Consider the following 24,778-nt stretch of genomic DNA (forward strand, 5'->3'; position numbering starts at 1 on the left):
AAAGTTAAGTCAATGATGATGCAACATCCATCATCTTTTTTGGTTTTAGTAAATATATTTGATACAAATTCGAAAGGTTTATGTTCAGATTTCTCTATGATACCCTTTGTAAGTAACCTCACCAGTTCTGCTTGTCCCTCCTGTTTTTCTTTTAGTGAGAGGGTAAAACCCCTTTGGGGTGCCTGCTGAACTGGTGGCATGTTTTCTTGAATGAATTCAATTTTATATCCTTGAATACTGTTAAGTATATAACTATCAAGTGTGATAGTCCTCCATGCTTCCATGAACAGGTGTAGTCTCCCCCCTGTTAGCACAATTCCCCCACCTTTTATGTACTGGTAGCAACCAGACCCACCTACCTCCATTGTTATTGGTGTATTCATTTCATCTGTTTCTGGTTCCTTGTCTGTCGGGGTGGTGCTGTGAGGGGGTGGCCTCATTGACTACCTGTTCTTGCAGTGGTTTAAATGACAGGTAGTCAATGCTGGCCGCCAGTTTAGGCTGTAACGGCCGTCCCGCTCGCGGTGTTGCCACGTAGCGGTTCACCACTCCCAGCAGCTCTTCCTGTTCCTGTACCCCGTGCATACTCCCGGTATCTTGGGCCAGTGACCCCTGTTCTTGACCAACCCAGTCCTGGTGGCCAACGCTCCCCTCTGCTGAGGGAGATGCGATGGCCAGTGCTTGTGGGTGGGTGGGCGGCGCGACTCACATCGCTGCGGCCTCTGCAATCCGTCTGTCGTTTTTTTTATTTTTTGTCTCGTTTGTATGTAGTTTTTTGGTTTTTTAAACTGGGTATGTGTGTGGGGGGCGGGGGGTGTACTTTTTTACATTTTTCTCCTGCACGGAGAACCCGACCTTTTCTCTGTCGGGTCTCCGTTGTCGTTGAGGCCGAGCACCGTGGTGCGGCCTCCTACCGGAACGACCTGGGGCTCCAGTCGCTGAGCTGCGGACTTACCCACCATCCGCTGGCCGAGTTCGGAGCGGGAGGAGCGGTGGTGGCGAGCTGCTGCGGCCCGAGCCCGGAGATTCGGGGGCTCCGGCCGCCGGCCTGGTGGATGGTGACACCGGGAGCCCGCGGGTCCCTGCTGGGAGACCGCTTTTCGGGGCTTCCTTTCCCGCCCGAGTTGTGGGGTTGAGGATGACCTGGAGCGGGGCCTATTATCGCCCGGCACGGCTTTAAATGGCCGCGGGACTTGTTAGCGCATGCCGGGGGGCTCCAACACCAAGACCCGGAGCGCGGTCTTGCATCGCCCGGCGCAGATTTAGAATTGCAAGGGGACTTATTTATCATCGCCCGCCCGCCGGGGGCTTTGACTCTGACATCGGGAGGAGAACGAGGAGTGCAGGGGAGAGATAAGACTTTGCCTTCCATCACAGTGAGGAGGAGATTCACTGTGATAGATGTTTGTGTAAATTGTGTTGTGTCTTGGTTCTTCTTCTTGTTTGTATGACTGCAGAAACCAAATTTCGTTTGAACCTCTGGGATCAAATGACAACAAATAAATTGTATTGTATTGATAGTGCACTGGAGCGGGAGTGCTTGTACTCCCTTGGCGAGCTTGCCCCATCTCCCGGAGCAAGTCTCGCTGGAGCATTTGCTCCATGAGCCTTTCCATTCGGCTCAAACGACCACCTTTGCCGCTCTCGGGCTGTGAGTCTTCCGCACCGGACTCGTCTGAGTATACCAGCCGGTCCGACTTCCGTTTTGCCTTACCTCCAGCCCGCTGCTGTTGTTCAGGCTTTGCTAGCGGCGCTGGGCTCGGCTCGGAAATGCTGTCGGTGACTGTGGACCGCAGCGTGTGCGGTCCAGGTGGTGCCGGTCGCCCCCCACTAATGAAACCCTCCTGTTCCGTTGAAGTCGAATGGGGTACGACCTTCCTTGCTTGTTTTCCCTTGTTCATGTTCCTGTGTGAATAAACCAGAACAAGGGTTTCGAAAAAACACGACCTCAGAGTAGGTATGTTGCAAAAACCTACCTTCAGCGTCGCTGCAGATCTGTCCAAGCCCATGTGCGCGATTTTGGTTCTGTTGAGAGGGGGGGGCGGGTTTAAAACGTGATTTTCCCTAGGCTATTCAAATCGAGGTTGTTCAGTCTACTTAGTTGCTGACGAAAAATCGCTGGGAGATTCTTTCGTTGGAGCTATTTTTAAATTTAATTGGTTAATTTAATTGTTATAGTGGGTTAAAAATGCTCTAAACCCGCGACCGCCGACAACGGGGTGGATCTCATACAGGGGACAACGGAAGGTAGGTTGTTTATTTTTACATTAAAAAGGGCTTCTTAAGATCCCTTTATACAAAGTTTTATGTTGCGAGTAGCTAATTTGGGGCCCATTAAATCCCGCAGTATTTTTCTGGGCATATGGGGTACAAATTTACCGCAATGGGAACGTTCCAAACCACGCATTCCACAGTTCCACAGGATCCCACTCGAAAGCTGATTTAAATGGCCATTAATTTACAGCAATTGTTCCATTTGGCCTATAAATTAATGTAAATGAGATTTTAAAATCATGATTTATAGTGAATTCTTTGTGAATGTTATTTGGACACTTAGGCTATTTAAAAATATTAATCTTTTCTTAAGAAATGGATGGATGTTTAGATCTAGTAATTGAAGTTTGGAATTAGCTACAATTAGGTAACTAACTAATTATATGCTTTAATTTCAGGTCAGCCACGTAAGATTGTTTCATATTTGTTTCAGAATGGTTCAAACTATAATAACTGAAAATGTATTTCAGTTCTCTTAATTTTTAAGAAAGTTATGGCCATTTCACTGTCCTCGATCACAGCTTTATTGTGTTAAGTCAATGGAAAATCAATAGTGAACAAGATGCTAATTTCCGAGTATGAAAATGGCCATAACTTTCTTAATACTGAAGATATGAAACTGAATTAGGTGTCAAATTAAACTTATTTTTGTGCTTTATCTGATGGGATAAATTGCAGACTTGATTTTTAAAATCTCAAAATTTTGTAACATTGCTACTCAGAGTAAGTTTACTTACCTTGAGGTCCCATTTTTAAACTTGTACTCCCGTTCGTCGCTGTTGCACTGTGAGACGCTATGTCACACATGCGTGCTGGACAGGGTCTTCGCGTAGTCACTCACGTGACTCCGAAGTAAAATGGTATATGGACACACTGACATGTTCTGTATTCATGCCTACTATATTCTGTTGTGTTGAAGCAAAGCAAGAATTTCATTGGCCTATCTGGGACACATGGCAATAAATTCTCTTGACTTGGACTTCCCTCTATTCTTTGCCATGTTATATGCCTTCCCTTTTGCTTTTATGCTGTCTTTGATTTCGTTGTCAGGCACGGCCACCCTTAATATTATCATTTCTTCTTCTTTGGAGTGAAAAGATCCTGCATTTTCTGAATGACTCCCAGAAATTCCTGCCATTGCTTCCCCACCGTCATTCCTGCTCGGTTCCCCTTCCAGTCAGCTCCTCCCTCATGTCTCTCTAGTCACCTTTACCTATGGCAAGGGCATTTCTGAGCAAATACAATTTGAATTTGTGTTCCATTCTCCAGGTGAAATTTGAGTGATCCTTTTAGCTGGATAAAATTATTGTTTTTGGGCGCGAGCAATAATTACCAATCACTCCACCCACTGTGTTGATCATCACATTACCAGCATCTCTCCATTTTTCAGAAAATGCTAATCCTTATTCTTTGCGACAATCCCACTACCGCCCCTATTTTAAAGCAATGATTCCATTCCTAGCATGTCAAACCCTCCTCCAGCTGCACTGCTACACAGCTAAAGATACACAAAGTGCTGGAATAACTCTGCGGGCCAGGCAGCATCTGTGGGGGGAATGGATAGCTGACGATTCCAGTCGGGACCTTCCTTCAGACTGATTCAGGACAAAACCTGGCAAGTGATGGATGGTGGGGGTGAGAGGGGTTAGATGGGCAGATGGGTGGAGTAAGTGACAAAGGTACAAATGATCCAGTGTGGGCGGCGCGGTGGCGCAGCGGTAGAGTTGATGCCTTACAGCGCTGGAGACCCGGGTTTGATCCCGACTACGGGATGCGGTGTATATGGAGTTTGTACGTTCTCCCCGTGACCTGCGAGGGTTTTCTCCGAGACCTTTGGTTTCCTCCCACACTCCAAAGACGTACAGATATGTTGGTTAATTGACTTGGTGTATGTGTAAATTGTCCCTACTATGTGTAGGGTAGTGTTAATGTGTGGGGATCGCTGGTCGGTGCGGACTCGGTGGGCCGAAGGGCCTGTTTCCACGTTGTATCTCTAAACTAAAACGAGTCACTACAGTGTTGGATAAGGAGAGAAGAGTGGTGAAATGTAAAGATAGAGGGAGGTATATATTGGGGAGGGGGGAGATAGGAGGAGGGATAAAAAGAGGGGCAGGATAGGGAGGCACAAAAAGAGAGTGGGGGATGGAGGGTGTCACTTAAAAATTGGAGGCTTCAATGTTGTTACCATTGGATTGTACGCCATCCAAGCGGAATACGAGGTGCTGTTCCTCAAGTTTGCATTTGGTCTCACTCTGGCAACAGAGGAGCCACAGAACAGAAAGGTTGGCATGAGAATGGGAAGAGGAGCTGAAATGGTTAGCGACCAGGAGATCCAGCAGGCCTTGGCGGACCAAGGAATGGTGGCCCAGTCTACGCTTGGTCTTGCCCATGTAGAGAAGGCTGCGCGGGAGGTTAGAGCAGGTGCACGTGAACCTCTGCCTCGCACGGAACGGCTGCTCTGGTCCCTGGATGGAGGAGAGGGATGAAGTGTCGGGACAAGTGTTACATCTCCTGCGGTTGCAGGGGACAATACCTAGGGAAGGGTGGTTTGAGTGAACCAAGGAGTTGCAGAGGGGTTAGTCTCTGTGGAAAGTGGAATGGGGTAGGGACAAGAAGATGTGACGAGTCCACTGAGGTTGCTAACCATTTCGCCTCCCCTTCTTATTCCCACACTGACCACTCTGTTCAGGGCCTTCCCCATGACCAGAGTGATGAAGACTGAAGGAAGAGCACCTTGTATTCCGCTTGGGTAGCTCATAACCGAATCGTACGCAATCTCCAATTTTAAGTAACAACCCTCCTTCCTATCTCTCCTGTGCCCCTCCCCCCTCACTCCAGTGTGTGGCTATATATCCCACTATCCCTCACTCCAGTGTGTGGCTATATATCCCACTATCCCTCTCTGCACCCCCATCCCCAGCCTCCTATATCCCTTCATCTAGCTTTCCATTCCTTGTCCCCGTATCTGTCACCCTTATCATTGCTAGCCTTTGTCCTCTACTCTACCCTTTTGACCACCCCCCCCCACCTCATTTGTATCCACCCATCACTTGCCAGGCTTTGTCCTGCCCCCACTTTTTTTTTCCATCTTTCTCAACCACCCTCGCCCCCCCCCCCCCCTCCACCCCATGAGAACCAGTCTGGAGAAGGGTCTCGACACAAAACACCATCGGTCCATTCCCTCCACAGATGCTGTCTGACATGCTGAATGACTCTGACTCTTTGTGCTGGGCTCAAGATTCCAGCATCCACAGTTCCTTGTATCTACAGAGAAAACTATGTTTTTTAAGTCCACATAAAATACAAATGTGAGTCCCGAGGCTTTCCATAGAACATGAGAATAACACTGGAGAAGAGGCCAGTAACCACTGTGTTGCTGGTGGCCACCTACTGAAATAAAACGACCTGCAACAGCGCATGCAAAAGAATTAAGCCGCTGCCCCACTTTCGTGAGTTAATCACGAATTCTCCCGAGTTTTCCCCTTGATATATCGTAGTGGCTCGTTATGCCAGCCGTAGGTACCCGGGGCTATTTGTTTTACTCGTGGACATTTTTCATCGTGCCGAAAAAACGTCCCGACTTACCTGATGCCCCGAGTACCTACGGCTGGAATAACGAGCCGCTACAATATATCCACGGACTCCTACGGACTCGCTACGGACATTCTCCGAGTTTGAATCAAGAGGAAAACTCGGGAGAATTCGTAACTCGGGAAAGTGGGACAGGATCTTAACTCTGCTTTAAATTATTTTAAAATTAGGCCATACATGTCAGCCAGATTCTTTAATACTTCGTTTGGAAGTCTGTCTAAATACCACTCTAGAATTAAACCTAGTCCTCTGGGCCTCGATTCACCTACTCTGGGCAAAAGACTCTGTGGATCTGTGTAGGAAGGAACTGCAGATGCTGGTTTAAACCGAAGATAGACACAAAATGCTGGAGTAACAGGCAGCATCTCTGGAGAGAAGGAATGAGTGACGTTTCAGGTCAAGACCCTAAACTGTAAATTAATTGCATTTCTATTAGTAATACTTTTCCATTCAAGACAGAGCCACTATTTACCCAATGGGTACTCTCCTTATAATATGAAATTGGATGTTCTGTTCTGCATTCATTACGCTGGTTAAGCAATTATTTTATGCTCTATTTATCACACTGCTATAAATAGAATCTCGATTACAACATTAGTATTTAGACAAAATACTACTCCGCTTTTCTCTCCTGCGCTCTGAAGACTGTTAACACCTTAGTCACTGAACTCCTCCCATTCAAAGTGTAGGAAGGAACTGCAGATGCTGGTTTAAACTGAAGACAGACACAAAATGCTGGAGTAACTCAACGGGTCAGGCAGTCTGAAGAAGGGTCTCGACCCAAAACGTCACCCATTCCTTCTCTCCTGAGATGCTGCCTGTCCCGCTGAGTTACTCCAGCATTTTGTATCTGTCCTCCCATTCAATCCACCACTCCGACTCCTTTCCCCCACACCTATCACCAATATTTGCAGTCACAGATTCAGATGCATGACAAAATGTCTTCAAGCTAAGGAGAAAGAATCTTTTGTTGAGCAACGAGAATGTTAACAGCCCAAAACAAGAATGTTCTCAAATAGGATAGCATTGGCAGCAGGATTATACATATTACAACAACAGGGAACATTAAAACCTACTCCTTCTGTCAAAGCTGATGACGATAGCAAGAACAGATTTATGGGTGCCATCTCCAGATCTTGTAGGCTTAGCACAACTGCTCGAATCACCAAATCCAAATCAAATTAAAGCACCCAGACCTTAACAGCTGGTTTGTTTTCCCATCTGTTTATTTTCCTGATAAATTTCAGCCGTGACATGCAACCCTCCCAGGCATCAGACTCGGGTCTCCTACCTATAGCTCTGAGACTGTGAAGATCCCAAACACAGTTATTGTTCTTTTCAAATCTAAAACATTAAAAGGTCTAGATCCGAAAGATCCCCCGTTCCTTTTCCCCAGAGATGCTGCCTGTCCCGCTGAGTTACTCCAGCATTTTGCGTCTATCTTTGGTGTATAGCCAGCACCTGCAGTTCCTTCCTACACACTCCTGGCGTGCAAGTCCTTCCCAGGTTTACGTGACCAACCTATGCCTGCCGCACATCTTACGGTCGAGTCTTTGGGTAACAGGTGGATGGCTGCTGTGAGGCTGCAGGAAACCGCCACCAATTGTGGCAGGATCTCAATGGTCAACATATTCTCCTCGTTTGGCCATGAATTTACCACCAGGCAGCTGCATTTCCTTTTTTTTTTTAATTTGGGGGGTTAGTGTGGGTGTGTGTGTGTGTGTGGGGGGGGGGGGGGGGGGGGGGGGGTTAATGTGTGAGGCAGCTGCATTACCGACTCGCGAACTGTCCAAGTTGCAAACAGTTGTGAGGAACAAAACTCTGTGGTCACGTAATGAGGACCAGTAGATCATGTCTCCCTAAGACATGGGCGGCACAGTTGCGCAGCTGGTGGAGCTGCTGCCTTACAGCACGAGAGACCCAGGTTCAATCCTGACCTCGGGTGCTCTCTGTGTGAGCACGCACACTCTCCCTGTGACCTCATGGGTTTCCTCCGCATGCTCCGGTTTCCTCCCACATCCCCATGAGGTGCAGGTTTTAAGATTAATTGGCCTCTGTAAATTGTAACAAGCGAAGGTGGGATAGAACTAATGTGATCCATGGTTTACAAGTTGTAGGAGTATAATTAGGCCATTCGGCCCATTGAGTCCACTCCGCCATTCAATCATGACTGATCTTGGCCTCCTGATCCCAATTTCCTGCCTTCTCCCCCTGACCTTTGACACCGTTCTAATCAAGAATTTGTCTATCTCTGCCTTAAAAATATCCACTGATTTGGCCTCCACAGCCCTCTGTGGCAATGAGTTCCACAGATTAACAATGGCCTCCTGATTTGGCCTCCTGTGGCAATCTCTGTACAATGAGTTCCACAGATTAACAATCTTCTGACTAGAGAAGTTCCTCCTCACCATCTGGACGGGCTCTCATCTTTCCTAGCAGCCTGATGTACAGCACCTTATTGAAGGCCTTCTGAAAACGGTTGGGATGGGCTTGGTGGATCCAAGCTAAGAGTACCTATGGTTAAAACTTGCACGGTGTGTTTCCTTATCCATTTAAATAGGGGTAACAGCCAGAACTTAATAGCAGATACAAACATTTGCAATATTTTTTGGAGTGCAAGCAGTGATCATCACTCTCAGCTAAACACAACCCACTGCTGTGCGGCCAACTTCTGTTCAAAACTCTGTTTACAAATTTGCAGATGACCCACCATAGTGGGTCAAACTTCAAACAATGACACGACAGGTTACAGGAAGGAGATAGAGAACTTAGTAACATGGTGTCCAGCCAAGGACCTTTTCCTCAATATCAAGGAGTTCAGGAAGCACATGGTCCAATCCATATCAATGGCGCTGAAGTGGAGATGGTCGGGTGCTTTAAGTTCCAAAAATGTAAACATCGCCAACAATTTGTTTTTGTCCAACCATATTAACACTGCAACCAAGAATGCACACCAGGGCCTCTGCTTCCTCTGAAAACAAAGGCAATTTGGCATTTCTGCAATGACTCCTATCAATTTCTACAAAGGCATTCCATCCAGATGCACCGCAACTGGACATGGTAACTGTTATGCCAAGACCACAAGAAATTGCAGAGAATTGTGAACATAGTCCAGTCTATCATGTGTACCAGCCCCCACCCCCATCAACTCCATCTACACTTTACGTTGCCTCAGTAAAATAGCCAACATAATCAAGGACCACTCCCTCTCCCTCATTCCCACCAGGCAGGGGATATAAAAGTTTGTACACCATAGTACACCATCCTAGTCAAGAACAGCTACTTTCCTGCTGTTATCAGATTCTTGAGGTGACCTCTCATGTCCCAAGGATGAATTTTCAATCTTCCAATCTATCGTCTTGTGGCCCTTGCACTATTTGTGTCTGTATTTTCCCTCTTGCTGTCGTACCATGTTCTACACTCTGTTATAGAGTCATACAACGTGGAAACATGCCCAAACCAATCAACATGTTGCATCTACACCAGCCCCACCTGCCTGTCTTTGGCCCATGTCCCTCTTAACCTGTCATACCCACGTACCTGTCTAATTGTTTCTTAAACATTGCAATAGACCCAGCCTCAACTACCTCCTCTTGCAGCTCGTTCCATACACCCACCACCCTTTGTGTGAAGAAGTTACCCCTCGGATTTCGATTAAATCTTTTCCCCTTCACCTTAAACCTACGTTCTCTGGTCCTCGATTCGCCTACTCTGGGCAAGAGACTCTGTGCATCTACCCGATCTACTCCTCTCATGGTTTTAAACACCTCTAGAAGATCACCCCCTCATCCTCCTGCGCTCCAGGGAATAGAGACCCAGCCTACTCTACCCCTCCCTACAGCTCAGACCCTCTAGCCCCAGGCATCATCCACGTAAATCTTCTCTGCAGCCTTTCCACCTTGACAACATCTTTCCTATAACATAGTGCCCAGAACTGAACACAATAGTCTAAATGCAGCCTCACCTACATCTTATATGACTGCAACATAACTTCCCAACTTCTCTACTCAGTGAATAATGAAGGCCAATGTGCCAAAAGCCTTTTTGACCACCTTATCTACCTGTGATGCCACCTTCATCGAACTATGTATCTGCACTCCTAGATCCCTCTGCTCTACAACACTCCCAGATCCCTAGCATTCACTGTGTAGGTCCTGCCATGTTAGACTTTCCATTTCCATTGTTTTATTTTCCTCTTACACTACGTGATGTACTCACGTATAATATATGCTTCCCCAGCATGCAAAATATGTCTCTGTCTCTCAGTACAAGTGATGATAATAAACAAAGAACAATAAATCAAATGTTCAATTAATAACTCTCAAGATAGTCCTAATAAACTATTTGCCAAACTTGATATCGCTATCCCACGAAGAAGGGTCTCACCTTACCTTCACCCACACTTTGTTTATCAGTTCAGAATATTGAGGTCCCATTTCTGCTTCCACATAGCTCCTTAATCTGCTGTGCACTCAATGACACGTAACGCTAAGTTGTTATTGATCTACTGGGGTCAAGGAAAGAGCGTTCACGTCGCAGCCCTGTTTCCACCAAGCTTTCCACCACCACGCACAAGAAGCGACAAGGCAGACACGGGAAGTGTGCTCAGCTCTGGCTGAACAACTTCTAATCTTGTGTGTGGACTCGATAAGAAGAAGATAGATCTAGTGCACTGTGGCCTTGTGTGGTCACCAGTGCCTCCGTAAGTGTATTCATTCGATGTGGACACAAACATTGGTGAGAGAAGCTTGTGATGAAATCAGTTCACTTCAAGATTTTGTGCAAATGTGCAAGACAAAAAGTCAATTGACCAAATGAAGGAGTTATCCATTTTATCCACAACTCCCTCACAAAAACAAATATGCACAATCTGTAAAAAAGAAACATATCACATTTGTGCAGTCGAATAAATTAGAGGCAGCACAGTGGGGCAGTGATAGAATTACTGCCTTACAGTGCCAGAGACCCGGGTTCGATCCTGACTACAGGTGCTGTCGGTACAGAGTTTGCACGTTCTTCCTGTGGCCTGCGTGGGTTTTCTCCGAAACTTTGGTTTCCATCCACACTCCAAAGACGTACAACGTTTTAATTACCTACAAGCAATGTAATCATCATGCAAAGGCCTACAGGTCCGACATTGATTGGTTCAATCTGCAAGTTCCTCCTATTTGAACATCTTTAACGTTTGGTACTTACTTGTACTCCCAACACCCCAGTTAGCTGGTCGGCTTTTGCTTGTCGAACACAATTTCCTGAATTTGTGACGAACACCACAGGCATTAAAAACTCCCCCTTGGGATTCACGATCTTCTTGAAAGCCTCCCTGGCAGCCGGTATAGGTGTTTTTCCTCGCACCAGCACTCCATCAATGTCAACAAGGAGGCCAAAGGTGGGCTGAAAACGGAGCAGACAAACATATAATCAATTCTTCAACAATGTCTAGAGACGTACAACAGCAAAACTCAGAACAAATCAACATGGATTCTAAGTGTGGAGGAAGGAACTGCAGTTGCTGGTTTAAACCAAAGATAGACACAAAATGCTGGAGTAATTCAGCGGGACAGGCAACATCTCCGGAGAAAAGGAATAGGTGATGTTTTGGGTCGAGACCCTTCTTCAGACACAGATTCTATAATCTGCATAGTTTTTTAACAATTAGTCACTCCCAGACTATTAAAGAGGAGCCAGCTCAGCTTTTAAGGTCTTGCAAATATTTATATGGAAGTTTAAAATGGACATGCATAAAGATTTAATAATACATTTTGAAAGACCATTTAAAATGCTTCACTAATGCAAAACAGCTTCACACGGGATTGATTATCGGTAAAATTAAAAGTCTTGTACTTAATATCTACCCGTAACATCGTGCCTCTGTGGGACATCAAATTCATAAAGCAAAAATGAGTGATCAGCAGACATTAGATTTTAAATTCTGAAATATTCGATTGATCAAATAAATCAATAGTTATACTTGTTAAGGATGATGTAGAAATTAAAGTACGCAGAAATGGAATGATATGGCACATTGGCAAAGGAGCAGAATTAGGCCATTCACCCATCATGTCTACTCCATTATTCAATCACGGCTGATCTATCTCTCCCTCCTAACCCCATTCTCCTGCCTTCTCCTCATAATGTCTGACACCTGTACTATTCAAGAATCTATCCATTTCTGCCTTAAAAATAGCAGACTTGGCCTCGACCGCCTTCTGCGGAAAACAATTCCACAGATTCACCACCCTCTGACTAAAGAAATTCCTCCTCATCTCGATCCTAAACGAGCACCTTTAATTCTGAGGCTACGACCTCTGGTCCTCGACACTCCCGCTAGTGGAAACATTCTCTCCACACCTTGATCCAAGTCTTTCATTATTCGGTAAGTTTAAATGAGGTCCCCCTCATCCTTCTAAACCCCAGCGAATAGAAGCTCAGTGCCGTCAAACTCTCATCGTATGTTAACTCACTCATTCCTGGGATCATATTCTTGAAAACCCCCTCTGGACCCTCTCCAGAGCCAGCACATCCTTCCTCAGATATGGGGCCCAAAATTGTTCACAATACTCCAAATGCGTTTGGTCCTTCCTTACTACTGATTTGACTTGCAAATTAACTTTCTGGGAATCGTGCACTGGCACTCCCAATTCCCTTTGCACCTACGATTTCTGGATTCTCTCCCTCATTTAGAAAATAGTCTATGCCTTTATTTCTACTACTAAAATGCATGACTTCACACCGTATTGCATCTGCCTTTTCACTGCCCACTTTGCCAACCTGTCCAAGTCCTTCTGCAGAGTCCCTGCTTTCTCTACACTATCTGCCCCTCCACCTATTTCCGTATCATTTGCAAACTTGGCCAGAAAGCCGTCAATCGGTTCATCTAAATGATTAATATTCAACGTGAAGAGTAGCGGCCCAAGCACTGACCCCGAGGAACCAACCAGAAAAGGCCTCCTTTGTTGCCACTCTTAGTCTTCTGCCATCCAGCCAACCTGCTATCCATGCTAGTATCTGCCCTTTGATATCATGGGCTCTCATCTTCCTTAGCAGCCACATGTGTGGCACCTTATCAAAGGCTCTCTGAAAATCTAGGTAAACAACATGCACTGACTATCCTTTATCTGGCCTGCTAGTTCTTCAAGGAATTCCAGTGGATTTGTCAAGCAAGATCTCCCCCTCACAAAACTATTCTGACTTCAGCCTATTTCATCATGAAATTCTAAGTACTCCATAACCTCATCCGTTATAATAGAGTCTAAAATCTCACTAACTACTGGAGTCAGAATAACCGGTTTAGTTTCCATTATTCTGCCTTGCTCCCTTTCTTGTACAGCGGGACAATATTGACAATTTTCCAACCGCCTGGAACCATTCCTGACTCTAGTGATTCTTGAAATATCACTATTAATACTTCCATAATCTCTAAAGCCACCTCTTTCAGATCGATGCCAATGAGTTATAGATAGTGGCAATATTAGCGATACGAATGGTCACAAATTTCACTTTCATTCAATGAACGATGTGCAATGAACAAGTCTGCAACAGAAAATTCGGCAGTGTGATTTTCTTCTAAACCGTCCATACATTGACGTAGCATTTTCAACATTGAAAAGCATCAAGCCAATGCATCAAAAAGAATAAAAAATTCAAATTATTACCCCACACTCACACTTCGAAGGAGACAAATTTTACTAATAATATTCACAATTCCATAAGTGCACAGTAATTTAGACATGGAATTACTATTTTATTCTCAATAAGATAAGGACAAGTTTGGAGGAATAGGGACCAAGTGCAGGCAGGTGGGGCTATTGTAGGGGGGTCATATTGGCCGGTGTGGGCAAGTTGGGTCAAAGGGACTGCTTCCACACTGTATCACTCTATGAGTCTACATGTCCCTCTTGTCCTTTCTTGGATAAATCTTCGCCTTTGTCAGGAATCTGGATTCTACTTGGAGCCATAGACTAGAGTGTCACTGACAGGGTTCACTAGGTAATCCATTTCTACAAACCCTTGTAGACTGTGGAAAAGATTCAGGGATGTGCTTAAAGTGTCCTCCGTAATGAAATGCCACCTTCCCGCCCGCACCTGGGAATGACCGGCCCATGATTGCTCAAGGTGGAGCAGGAGCGTTGCAGATGATATTGTGATCAATGGGGCAGTGAATCAGGGGTCACACAGGAGTCCTGCCCCATCGGTCACCACATTCCCCATCATTGGAAGAGTCTCCCGATCCCACAATGGCCTCGTAAACCACCTCAAACCTCAAAAGACCAGTGTAAGCAAGTCCAATAGAACAACATTTAGTCTATAGATACAACATGAAAACAGGCCCTTCAGCCCACCCAGTCATCATCGACCCCGTACACTTGCACTATCCTACGCACTAGGAACAATTTACTATTTTTACCAATGCCAATTAATCTACAAGTGTGGGTTGGAGTGTGGGAGAAACCTTGGAGTGTGGGAGGAAACCGGCGCACCCAGAGAAAACCCACGTTGTCACGGGGAGAACATACAAACTGCGTATAGGCAGCACCCGTAGTCAGGATCGAACCTGAGTCCCTGGTGCTGTAAGGCAGCAACTCTACCCCTGTGCCACCGTCCCACCCGAAAATGACCTGGTAAAATGGACTACTTCACGTTTTACTACTTAACCTTGCAAGCTTTAAAACAAATTGTTTTAAATTTCATTATATTTTGCACTATCTATTTAATGAATTGCAATCCATCAATTTGGACAGGTACATGGATAAGAAAAGTTTAGAGGGAGATGGATCAAATGCAGGCAGATGGGACTAGTGTAGATGGGTCGATATGGGCCTGTGCCCGTGCTGTATGGCTCCAAGTCATCTTCAATCCTGAGAGACTCCCTCTGAAGAAGACACCAACCATAACAAACCTCTCATCATCTCCATTCTGCTCTTGGCACATGCCGGCCCTCTCTTTTCAGAACAAGTTATTCTATTTTCTTTTTTCAAGGCCCAGTGATGTCCCTTTAATTTCTTGCAACCCCCGACATTTGTTGCCCTCCTAAGGCAACAACTCACCCATTCCCTCTCTCACATTGTTGATTAGTACGGGTGCCGGATGTTATGTGAAGAAGGCAGGAGAGTGGGGTTAGGAGGGAGAGATAGATCAGCCACGATTGAATGGTGGAACAGACCTACCTAATCATGTATGAACGCTGCAAGAAGCAACACAGTCCAAAATATTCCATAAATATGAAAGTGCCCTGAACTAAAATATATTTAACACTACCTCCACAGCAAACTTCTTTGGAACACAAAACCAAATCTACTTACATTTTTATTGGAAGCTGTTTGTCTCAAAATATTTTTAATGACTTCAGCAACAAGAAACCTGTGATGATGAACCAATGACAATGCTATTATGCTGAATATACTAACACCTTAAATATATAAATGCCTTGCAGTTCATGCGTACAAGCATGTGAATCGATCTGACTTGAGATGCATTATTATGATTTAGTTATTTGGTTTGCTGTCATTTAACACGCACACCAGTCAGAACAGATTTATCCTCTCATCTTGTATGCCGATGATTGCAGAGGCCGATTCTTGTGCACAGCTATAACTGTTATTAATCAGATGTGTAGGAAGGAACTGCAGAGGATCGATACAAAATGCTGGAAAGGCAGCATCTCTGGAGAGAAAGAATGGGTGACGTTTTGTGTCGAGACCCTTCTTCAGAATAGAGTCGGGGGAAAGGGAGACGAGAGATATAGACGGTGATGTAGAGATATAGAACAAATGAATGAAAGATACGCAAAAAAGTAACGATGATAAAGGCAACAGGCCATTGGTAGCTGTTTGCGCCCAGCTTCTCGTTCTCACCGAGCAAACAGCTTACAATGGCCTAGTTTAACAATGGCCTGACTCTGGTCTGAAGAAGGGTCGCGACCTAAAATGTCACCCATTCCTGCTCTCCAGAGATGCTGCTTGTCCCGCTGAGTTACTCCAGCATTTTATTAATCAGATTACTGATAATTGGATACTTCTCCAAAAACACAACCACCCAAATTCAAGTTTTCCATTTATCAATTGTCTCAGCCAGCAATGTCCTGTTCATTTATACTCCCATTCATTCACTTTAATGGGAGAAACTCGTGAATTATCAAGAACAAAAGCTGAAAGCCTCAGCCAACTAGTTCTATTAGTGAAAGCAAACACTCTCATGTAAACCAGGGAATCTCCTCCATTGTCAGAGTGAGGCCCAGCGCAAATTGGAGGAACAGCACCTCATATTTCGCTTTCATAGAAACATAGAAAATAGGTGCAGGAGTAGGCCATTCGGCCCTTAGAGCCTGCACCGCCATTCAATATGATCATGACTGATCATCCAACTCAGTTTCCTGTACCTGCCTTCTCTCCATACCCCCTGATCCCTTTAGCCACAAGGGTGACATGTAACTCCCTCTTAAATATAGCCAATGAACTGGCCTCAACTACTTTCTGTGACAGAGAATTCCACAGATTCACCACTCTCTGTGTGAAAAATGTTTTTCTCATCTCGGTCCTAAAAGATTTCCCCCTTATCTTAAAATGTGACCCCTTGTCCTGGACTTCCCCAACATCGGGAACAATCTTCCTGCATCTAGCCTGTCCAACCCCTTAAGAATTTTGTAAGTTTCTATAACATTCCCCCTCAATCTCCTAAATTCTAGCGAGTACAAGCCGAGTCTATCCAGTCTTTCTTCATATGAAAGTCCTGACATCCCAGGAATCAGTCTGGTGAACCTTCTCTGTACTCCCTCCATGGCAAGAATCTGATTCCTCTTTCGATTCACATCCCTCTTTCGCTTTGATGTCTCGTTTTTATACCTTTCCCTTCCTTATCTCTGTGTCTCCCTCTCCCCCATGACTCTCAGTCTGAAGTCAGGTCTCGACCCGAAATGTCACCCATTCTTTCCATCCACAAATGCTGCCAAGTTACTCCAACATCTTGTGTCAATCTTCAGTGTTAACCAGCATCTGCAGTTCCCTCCTCCACAATTTCACAATAATGGGTTTACAATTTGAGAAGCTCCCTGCTGGGAAAAACAAATGCAAAACTTAGTGCTTGTTAGCACAGAAAAGTTTGTTTTTTTACAGGTTTGAGCAAAATCGTGTTCTTCCAGTGACACCACGTCCAGGAGAGAAATTATTAATAGAACTCGTTTAACCTGAGATGTGTAGGAATGAACTGCATATGCTCAGCGGGACTGCAGATGCTCAGCCTGTAACTCAGCGGGACAGGCAGCATCTCTGGAGAGAAGGCATGCATGATGTTTTCGGGTCGAGATCCTTCTTCAGACTAGTCAGGTGAAAGAGAAACGAGAGATATAGACAGCGATGTAGAGAGATACAGAACAAATGAATGAAAGATATGCAAAAAAAGTGACGATAATAAAGGAAACTGGCTATTGTTAGCTGTTTGAATTGGGGATTCTGGGATTCGATACAAAGGTTTTATATGGGTTCATAACTTCCTGAGCCGTCTACAAACTCCAAATGCATTTGCTTTCTAGAACCATCAGTTTTGCAAAGCCCAACTATCTGACGTGGGTGCATTCATTAGTACACACTAGGGATAATCTACAATTTTACTAAAGTGAATAAACCTACAAACCTGTACATTTTTGGAGCGTGGGAGGAAACCGGAGCATCCGGAGAAAACCCACATGGTCATAGGGAGAACGTACAAACTCCATACAGACAGCACCCGTAGTCAGGATCGAACCCGGGTCCCTGGCTTTGCAAGGCAGCAACTCTACCGCTGCGCCACCGTGCCCTCCAGAGTTGCACTGAAAAGAAATGAATGAGATTCAAGAAATTCATGACTTTTCTCTAGAACATCACTTTGAAGAAAGACTTGATCGAAGAGTACAAAATTATGGAAGTCAGGTGGTCGGAGCATTATTCCCAGGGTGGAAATGTCAATGATTGGAGGCCATAGCTTTAAAGTGTGAGAGGCGGAGTTTGATGGAGTTGTGCAGGGCAAATATTCTCTTCATATAGAGTTGTGGTTCCAGGGATGGTGTAGAGGTAGATACGATGCAGCATTTAAGAGGCTTTTAGATGAGCACATGGATATGCTGGGAATGGGAACCTTTGTGGTGATGATGTGCTTTGAGAGGTTGATCACGGCACATATCAACTCCTACCTCAACAAGAACCTAGTCCCACTAAAATATGCCTACTGTCGCAACAAGTCAACGGAGGATGCGATCTCACTAGCTCTCTCCACTGCACTGGACCACTTGAACAATGAAAACACATACTGCTGGAGTAACTCAGTGTGGCAGGCAGCATCTCTGGAGAGAAGGAATGGGTGACTTTTTGAGTCGAGACCCTTCTTCAGTTTGAAGAAGGGTCTCGACCCAAAACATCACCCATTCCTTCTCTCCAAAGATGCTGCCTGCCCTGCTCAGTTACTCCAGCGTTTTGCGTCTATCTACAGTTTAAATCAATATCTGCAGTTCCTTATATATATACATCAGTCGGTTGTTTATAGACTACAGCTCAACGCTCAACACCATCATCCATTCCAAACTGATTATCAAGAATATCTTTGAAAACCTGTCCTGGATCCAGCACATTGATACAATCATAAAGAAACTCCTTCAACGCCTCTACGTCCGTGGAAGACTGAGCAGGTTTACTAAGGTGATGAATACTCTCTTGGACTTCTACAGGTATACAGTAGAGAGTATATTGGCGGGTTGCATCACAGCCTAGTTCGACAACTCGAACACCCAGGGAGATCGCAAAAAGTGGTGAACACTGACCAGTCCATCACAGGTACTGCCCGTCCCCACCATCGAAGGGATTGACACTCGACATTTGACATGGATCACATGCGGGCAGAGGTGATCACTTTAACTTGGCATCAAGTTCCGCACAGACTTTGTGGGCCAAAGCACCTGTGCTGTTCTATATGTGCTTATTTGTCGTATACATACACCAGGTATAATCAGAACAACTAAATTCCTGCTTTCTGCAGCTACCCAGGCACATTAAATGCAACAACAACAATAACTGATCAATTATTCTAAGTAAACTGGATCATAATAGTGCAAAAACTAATTTGCTAAGAGCGATCATAGCAGTGAAAAGTTCATAGTTGTTGTTGATGGGAAGATGCTATTCTTGAATCTGGAAGGAATAGTTTTCAGACTCCTGTAGCATCTTCTCAATGACACCTCGAGAAGAGAGGGTGGCCAAAGTAACGTGGATCTTTGATGATATTCACCGCGTTGTTGAGGCAGCACCTTCTGTAGATCCTCTCGATGGCGGGGAAATCAAACCCTGATGGGCTGGGCAACGTCCACCACTTCATTAGTTTTGTTTAGAGATACAGAGCAGAAACAGGCCCCTGCGGCCTACCGAGTCCGCACCAATCAGCGATCCTTGCACACCACGCACGCTATCCTACATACAATAGGGACAATTTACAATTTTTGCCAAGCCAATCAACCTACAGACCTGTACGTGTGGGAGGAAACCGGAAATCCCGGAGAAATCCCACGCCGGTAACGGGGAGAACGTACAAACTCCGCACAGACAGCGCCCGTAGTCAGGATCGAAGCCGGGTCTCTGGCGCTGTGAGGCAACATCTCTACCGCCTTGTCTCCACTCTTGCGTTTTCAAATTGCCGAACTAGGCTGTGATGCGACCAGTCAGTGTGTTCTATACTGTACATTTGTAAAGGTTCAGTAGAGTATAGGGTGACATACTGAATCTCCTCATACTCCCGAGGAAGTAGAGACATTGGTGTCCTTTCTTTATGACTGCACCAGCAGGCTGGGCCGAGAACAGATCAACAAAGATGTACACACCCAGGACCTGGAAGCTTTTGACTCTCTCCATTGCTGTCCTGCCAATGAAGACAGGTGCATGGTGCATTCCTGAAGTCAACAATCTGTTCCTTTGTGTAGATAATATTGAGAGCAAGACTGTTGGTCTGCCAAACTTGTTGATCTCCCTCCTGCACCACGACTCATTGTTACTTGTTTTTCACCTAATGACAGTGGTATCGTCAGTGAATATAAAGACGGCGTTGCAGCTGTGTACAGCCACACCGTAATGGGTATAAAGAGAGTAGACTAGGGGAATGATGTGCGCAGCCCTGAGGTGCCCCTGCTGTGTTGAAGGTGTGGTTGCCAATCTTAACTGGTTGACGTCTGCTGGTGAGATGGTAAAGGATCAAGTTGATTGGGAGGAGCAGAGACCCAGTTCCCCTGAGATTGATGATGAGGTTGGAAGGGATGATGGTGTTGATGAAGTGGTCTAGCTCAGAGTCAGCAAGATCTGTTGTGGCAGTCTGTGAATTGAAGCAGGTCCAGTGTATTACCGAGGGAGGAGTTGATTAGAAACATAGAAACATAGAAATTAGGTGCAGGAGTAGGCCATTCGGCCCTTCGAGCCTGCACCGCCATTCAATATGATCATGGCTGATCATCCAACTCAGTATCCCGTACCTGCCTTCTCTCCATACCCCCTGATCCCCTTAGCCACAAGGGCCACATTAGCATCATAACCAACATCTCAAAGCACTTCATCACAATGGATGTGAGTACCACCAGTCGGTAGTCATTGAGGCACGTCATTTTGCTCTTCTCGGGCACTGGTATTATGGATGTCCTTTTAAAGCAGGTGGGAACCTCGAATCATAGCCGTGGGAGGTTGAAGATATCCGTGAAAACTCCAGCCAGTTAGTCATGCAGGTTTTGTGAACGTGGCTGGTATATCATTATGGCCGCACACTTTCCGAAGGTTCATCCTCGAGAAGGATCTTCTGACATTGGCCTCGGTGACTGAGATCACAGTGTTGCCAGATGTTGTGGGGGCTTGTGAAGGTACATTATTGTTTTCCATTTCAAAGCAAGCAGAGAAAGTATTAGCTTTCATGCAAATCATTAGCGCTGGCTTAGAAAGCTCATCCGGGAGTGATGCACGTTGTCATTTAAGCTACTGAGTTGCATCTTCTGGTTAGTGAGCACTCGGATGGTCCTTGTAGGAATACATCTCTCCACACATAACCTTATGAAGTCTTTCCAAGTCCTTGAAGTTCGCCCGGTCTACTGACTCCAAGCAGTAGCAAGGTTATTCCTCTACCTTTCCTGACCAGCTCTGTATCCCTTCACTGGAGCTGCACTCTTCAGTCACTGCCTACACACAAGAAGCACAACCAGATGTTTGATCCTCTGGTGCTGCAGGAGACATGCCGATGTTAACTTGAAAATGTCATCTTCAAGCTTGACTTGTTGAAATTCCCGCCAATGATGGAAAAGGCATCAGGGTATGCCGCAAGGTATTTGACAACGACCCTGTATCATTCCTCAAATGATAACTGAACAACTGCCTGGGGCAGGGTGTGGATTGCAGTTATGATAATAAAGGTGAATTCCCTTGGGAGGTGGAAGGGATGGCACTTCACCGCCAGATGTTCCAGATGTGAGGAGCAGAAGTTGGATTAGACAGACAGGCGCCATGCCGAGCACCACAAAGGCAGACAATGCTGACTCTCCCTTTTCCCAATGACGCCATGCAGTCCATACAATGGATCTAGAAACCTTCAGGCTGGAGGGCAGAGACTGGAGAGATGGGATTAAACCATATCTCTGTGAAATAGAGACCACAACATCCCTTTGGCAAAGCAATCGTGCCCTTAAGTGTACAAGCTTATTGTCTAGGGAGTGTATGTTGGCCATGAGGATAGTGGAATGTGGGAGAGGTGGGGTGATGCTTCACTCTTAATGGGAGGTCATCACAGAGACCACATTTCAGGTACATTGGAGGTGTCCCTGGCACCTCCAGGTACTGTACATGCACATTCTCAGTGTCCATCGGGCAATCATGAGATCGCTAATTCATTTAAACAGTCCAGAGACCTATTAGTCACAGCACTGATTTGAGATATTTTTCTGAGCAGTCGGGAGTCTAGAATGGGTATATTTACGATGATGCCGTCCAGCTGTTGGCAAGTTGTTGCCACATTCGGGGTATAATGTAACGTGGAAATTATTTTCAAGAAACCCAAATATAACATAGTTTTAAGTCTTAAAACTATAAAAGTTTTAACTCTTAAAACTATAGCTCCACCCAGCAGATCCTTGATAAGACAAATGTAGGCCCACACAATAGCCACACAACTATTTCAAACGCACAACTCCAATGTAATCCCTCAACTTGGGTACCCCCACTGTGTGGAGTTTGCATGCTCTCCCTCTCACTGTGCGGATTTTCCACAAGAACCAGTTCCCCCGAAAAATAAACCTGCGCTGTTACATGAATTAGCCTTTGTAGATTGCAAACAGCCCTATGGATCAGGTAGGGTGTAGGAGGGGACGTGACAGTGAATGTTACAGGAGAACAGGTCTGGGATGAAACTGATTTCAAAGTTCTGAGAATTGTCGTAGACTCGTGGACAAATCTTCAATGCCATCAGATAAATATGAAAATCAAAGTTTGGTGTGGCAGAGATTCAGAGTACAGTGTTCAGTATAACGGCATCTATGTATCACTTGCATCGAGGAGGATTGGAGACCGCTGCTTGATTTCCTGTCAGAATACGGAATCATCATTCATTTCCTCTGTCAGTGTCGCCGATCGACAGAAAGAAAATGCAATGACTACCGAACACAGCATCACAAATGCAAACTGGTCCCAACGTAGGGACTTGAACGTGTACCGTGGTGAAAGAGTCCGAGCCTTCTAGGAGTGAAACTAACTAGTTTTAAATTAAACATCAAGCCAAAAGACAAACGGCCAGATATTTGGTAGAAGGACGCGTGGCGTAAACAGGAACGAAGCCCAGGAATGGAGTTGATTTACAGTACATGCGGAAATGCTGCTATCCTCAAAAAATCCACGACCGGCCATCTGAAAAAAACAAAATCCCCCGCACAGCCTCAGTGCCTCTGCGAACGAGTTAACAATGGGAGCACCCGGTCACTAGGTTTTTTAAAATCAATCACATGTTAACTTCAGCTTCTGCTTCCAAGGGGCAGCTTTCACATTCAATTACAAGTTTAGGGTTCACTCGATCACACGTGTGCCTGGAATAATGGAATCTAACCGCCTGGAACTGTAACTTTCTTCTTAAATTAAAACGCATCTAGTTGTGGTATTTCAAAGTTATATCAATTTACTGTCTGTGAGCGTAAAGCAGATTTCCATAAGACATTTCCAATAAATGGTAACATTTCATCTGTGTTTAAGAGGGAACTGCAGATGCTGGAGAATCGAAGGTTACACAAAAAAGCTGGAGAAACTCAGCGGGTGCAGCAGCATCTATGGAGCGAAGGAAATAGACAACGTTTCGGGCCGAAACCCAAGGGTTTCGGCCCGAAACGTTGCCTATTTCCTTCGCTCCATAGATGCTGCTGCACCCGCTGAGTTTCTCCAGCTTTTTTGTGTAACCAACATTTCATCTGTGTCTTGCACCGAGGGACAATGAGTGTCCCCAGACTATCTAAGGGAATGACAGATAGCTTGTTTACAGGGACATTCACACCCGGGCGACTATTCCTTCTCTCCAGAGATGCTGCCTGTCCCGCTGAGTTCCTCCAGCTTTTTGTGTCGATCTTTATTCTCTATTCCCTCGCCCTCGTTACCTGAGATCCTGCCATGCCGCCCATGTCTCTGTGACATGCTGATGGTACTTTCTTCAACGCCCGCAGGGTTGCACAGGCCACCCGGCTCAGCGACAGCAGCGCACTCATTGTCCTGCGCTCCAGCCGCTGCCCCGGCTCAACCAGCGCCCGCAACTCATCCGTGCAAACAGCCAGGCGCCGCCGCCGCTGCTGCCGCTGCCGCTTATCAACCCCTCGCCCCCACCGCACCGCTCCGCCCCGCTCCGCCTCCCGGCCGATTGCCAGCTCGGCCCCCCGGCGGCCTCGCTGACAGCGCCCCGTGCGGCTCAAGCAAAGCTCCGGCATCCCAGGCAAGACAACAGCTACCCCCCCCACACACACACACACAAACACACACACACACACCCACATACACACACAACCTCCCAATCCCCACCAATGCAAGCCAGTGAGGACACAAAGCCTGGTCTCATCACAACTGCCAGAAAAACATATCCTGTTACAGGAGGGATATAGCAGCATACCTGCATCACGCCAGCCATCCCCAACCCAAACTCAAGTCCAACCCAACGCAGTTTGTGAGCAGATAGATCACATCAGCAATCTTGCAAGCGGGTTGATCCATTAAAAAAAAAAGGTTCATGGACAGAGATGCCACGGTGGAGAACGGAGATGGAATCTATCCGAAGACGAATGCACTGTTAACTCAGCCTCTGTAGAAGAAAACATCTAAAATAATCCACAACTCGGTGTGTAGTCGCACAACTCTCTCTCTCTCTCTCTCTCTCTCTGTGTAGCCGCTTATCAGATTGACCTTGTTATCACGTTTCATTTTCAAATCATTGTTCCCGTGTTCGTCTGTATCACAAATGGAACAATGGGGCAGCGATGACCTTTAAAGGTAACGTACTTGGAAAAACAAAACACAACACAAGCACTGCCAATCTGAGGGTGTTCAGCAGACCGGGCAACATCTGACAGGAGAGAAACGGCTAAACTCGCTCACTTGATATTCTTGATAAGAGTTGTTTGATCTTCATATTTTCTTCCTTTTAAATATATTTTGTTGCTATGACCATATATATATATATATATATAAATGTGTGAGTTTGTCCGTCCGAAGGAACTGTAGATGCTGGTTTAAACCGAAAATAGACACAAAAAGCTGGAGTAACTCAGCGGGTCAGGCTGCATCTCTGGAGAAATAGAATAATAGGTGATATATACATCCAAAGGTTGCAGGGATGAAACAGTGCATTTTATACGTTCATAGGAACAGAATTAGGCATTCAGCCCATCAAGTCCACTCCGCCATTA

The 24,778-nt window shown here is 45.7% G+C and overlaps 1 protein-coding gene across 2 annotated transcripts in view; it reads right to left on the reverse strand.

Moving 5' to 3' along the window:
• Positions 1–24,213, reverse strand: part of zgc:77375 (uncharacterized protein LOC402927 homolog) — a 50,188-nt gene extending 25,975 nt beyond the window's left edge. Inside the window, exons 1-2 of one of the 2 annotated variants that reach the window (XM_055648208.1) lie at positions 23,986–24,213; positions 11,062–11,259 (exon numbers count right to left, since the gene is read on the reverse strand). In XM_055648208.1, coding sequence (XP_055504183.1) covers positions 11,062–11,259; positions 23,986–24,003 — 216 coding nt within the window. In that variant the 5' untranslated portion in view covers positions 24,004–24,213. Of the gene's footprint in view, positions 1–11,061; positions 11,260–23,482; positions 23,698–23,985 lie in introns of those variants that run through there. The other variant, XM_055648207.1, reaches the window with a different exon arrangement.
• Between the last annotated feature and the right edge of the window lie 565 nt (positions 24,214–24,778).

This window comes from Leucoraja erinacea, chromosome 16, assembly GCF_028641065.1.
Source record: "Leucoraja erinacea ecotype New England chromosome 16, Leri_hhj_1, whole genome shotgun sequence".
NCBI lineage: Eukaryota > Metazoa > Chordata > Chondrichthyes > Rajiformes > Rajidae > Leucoraja > Leucoraja erinaceus.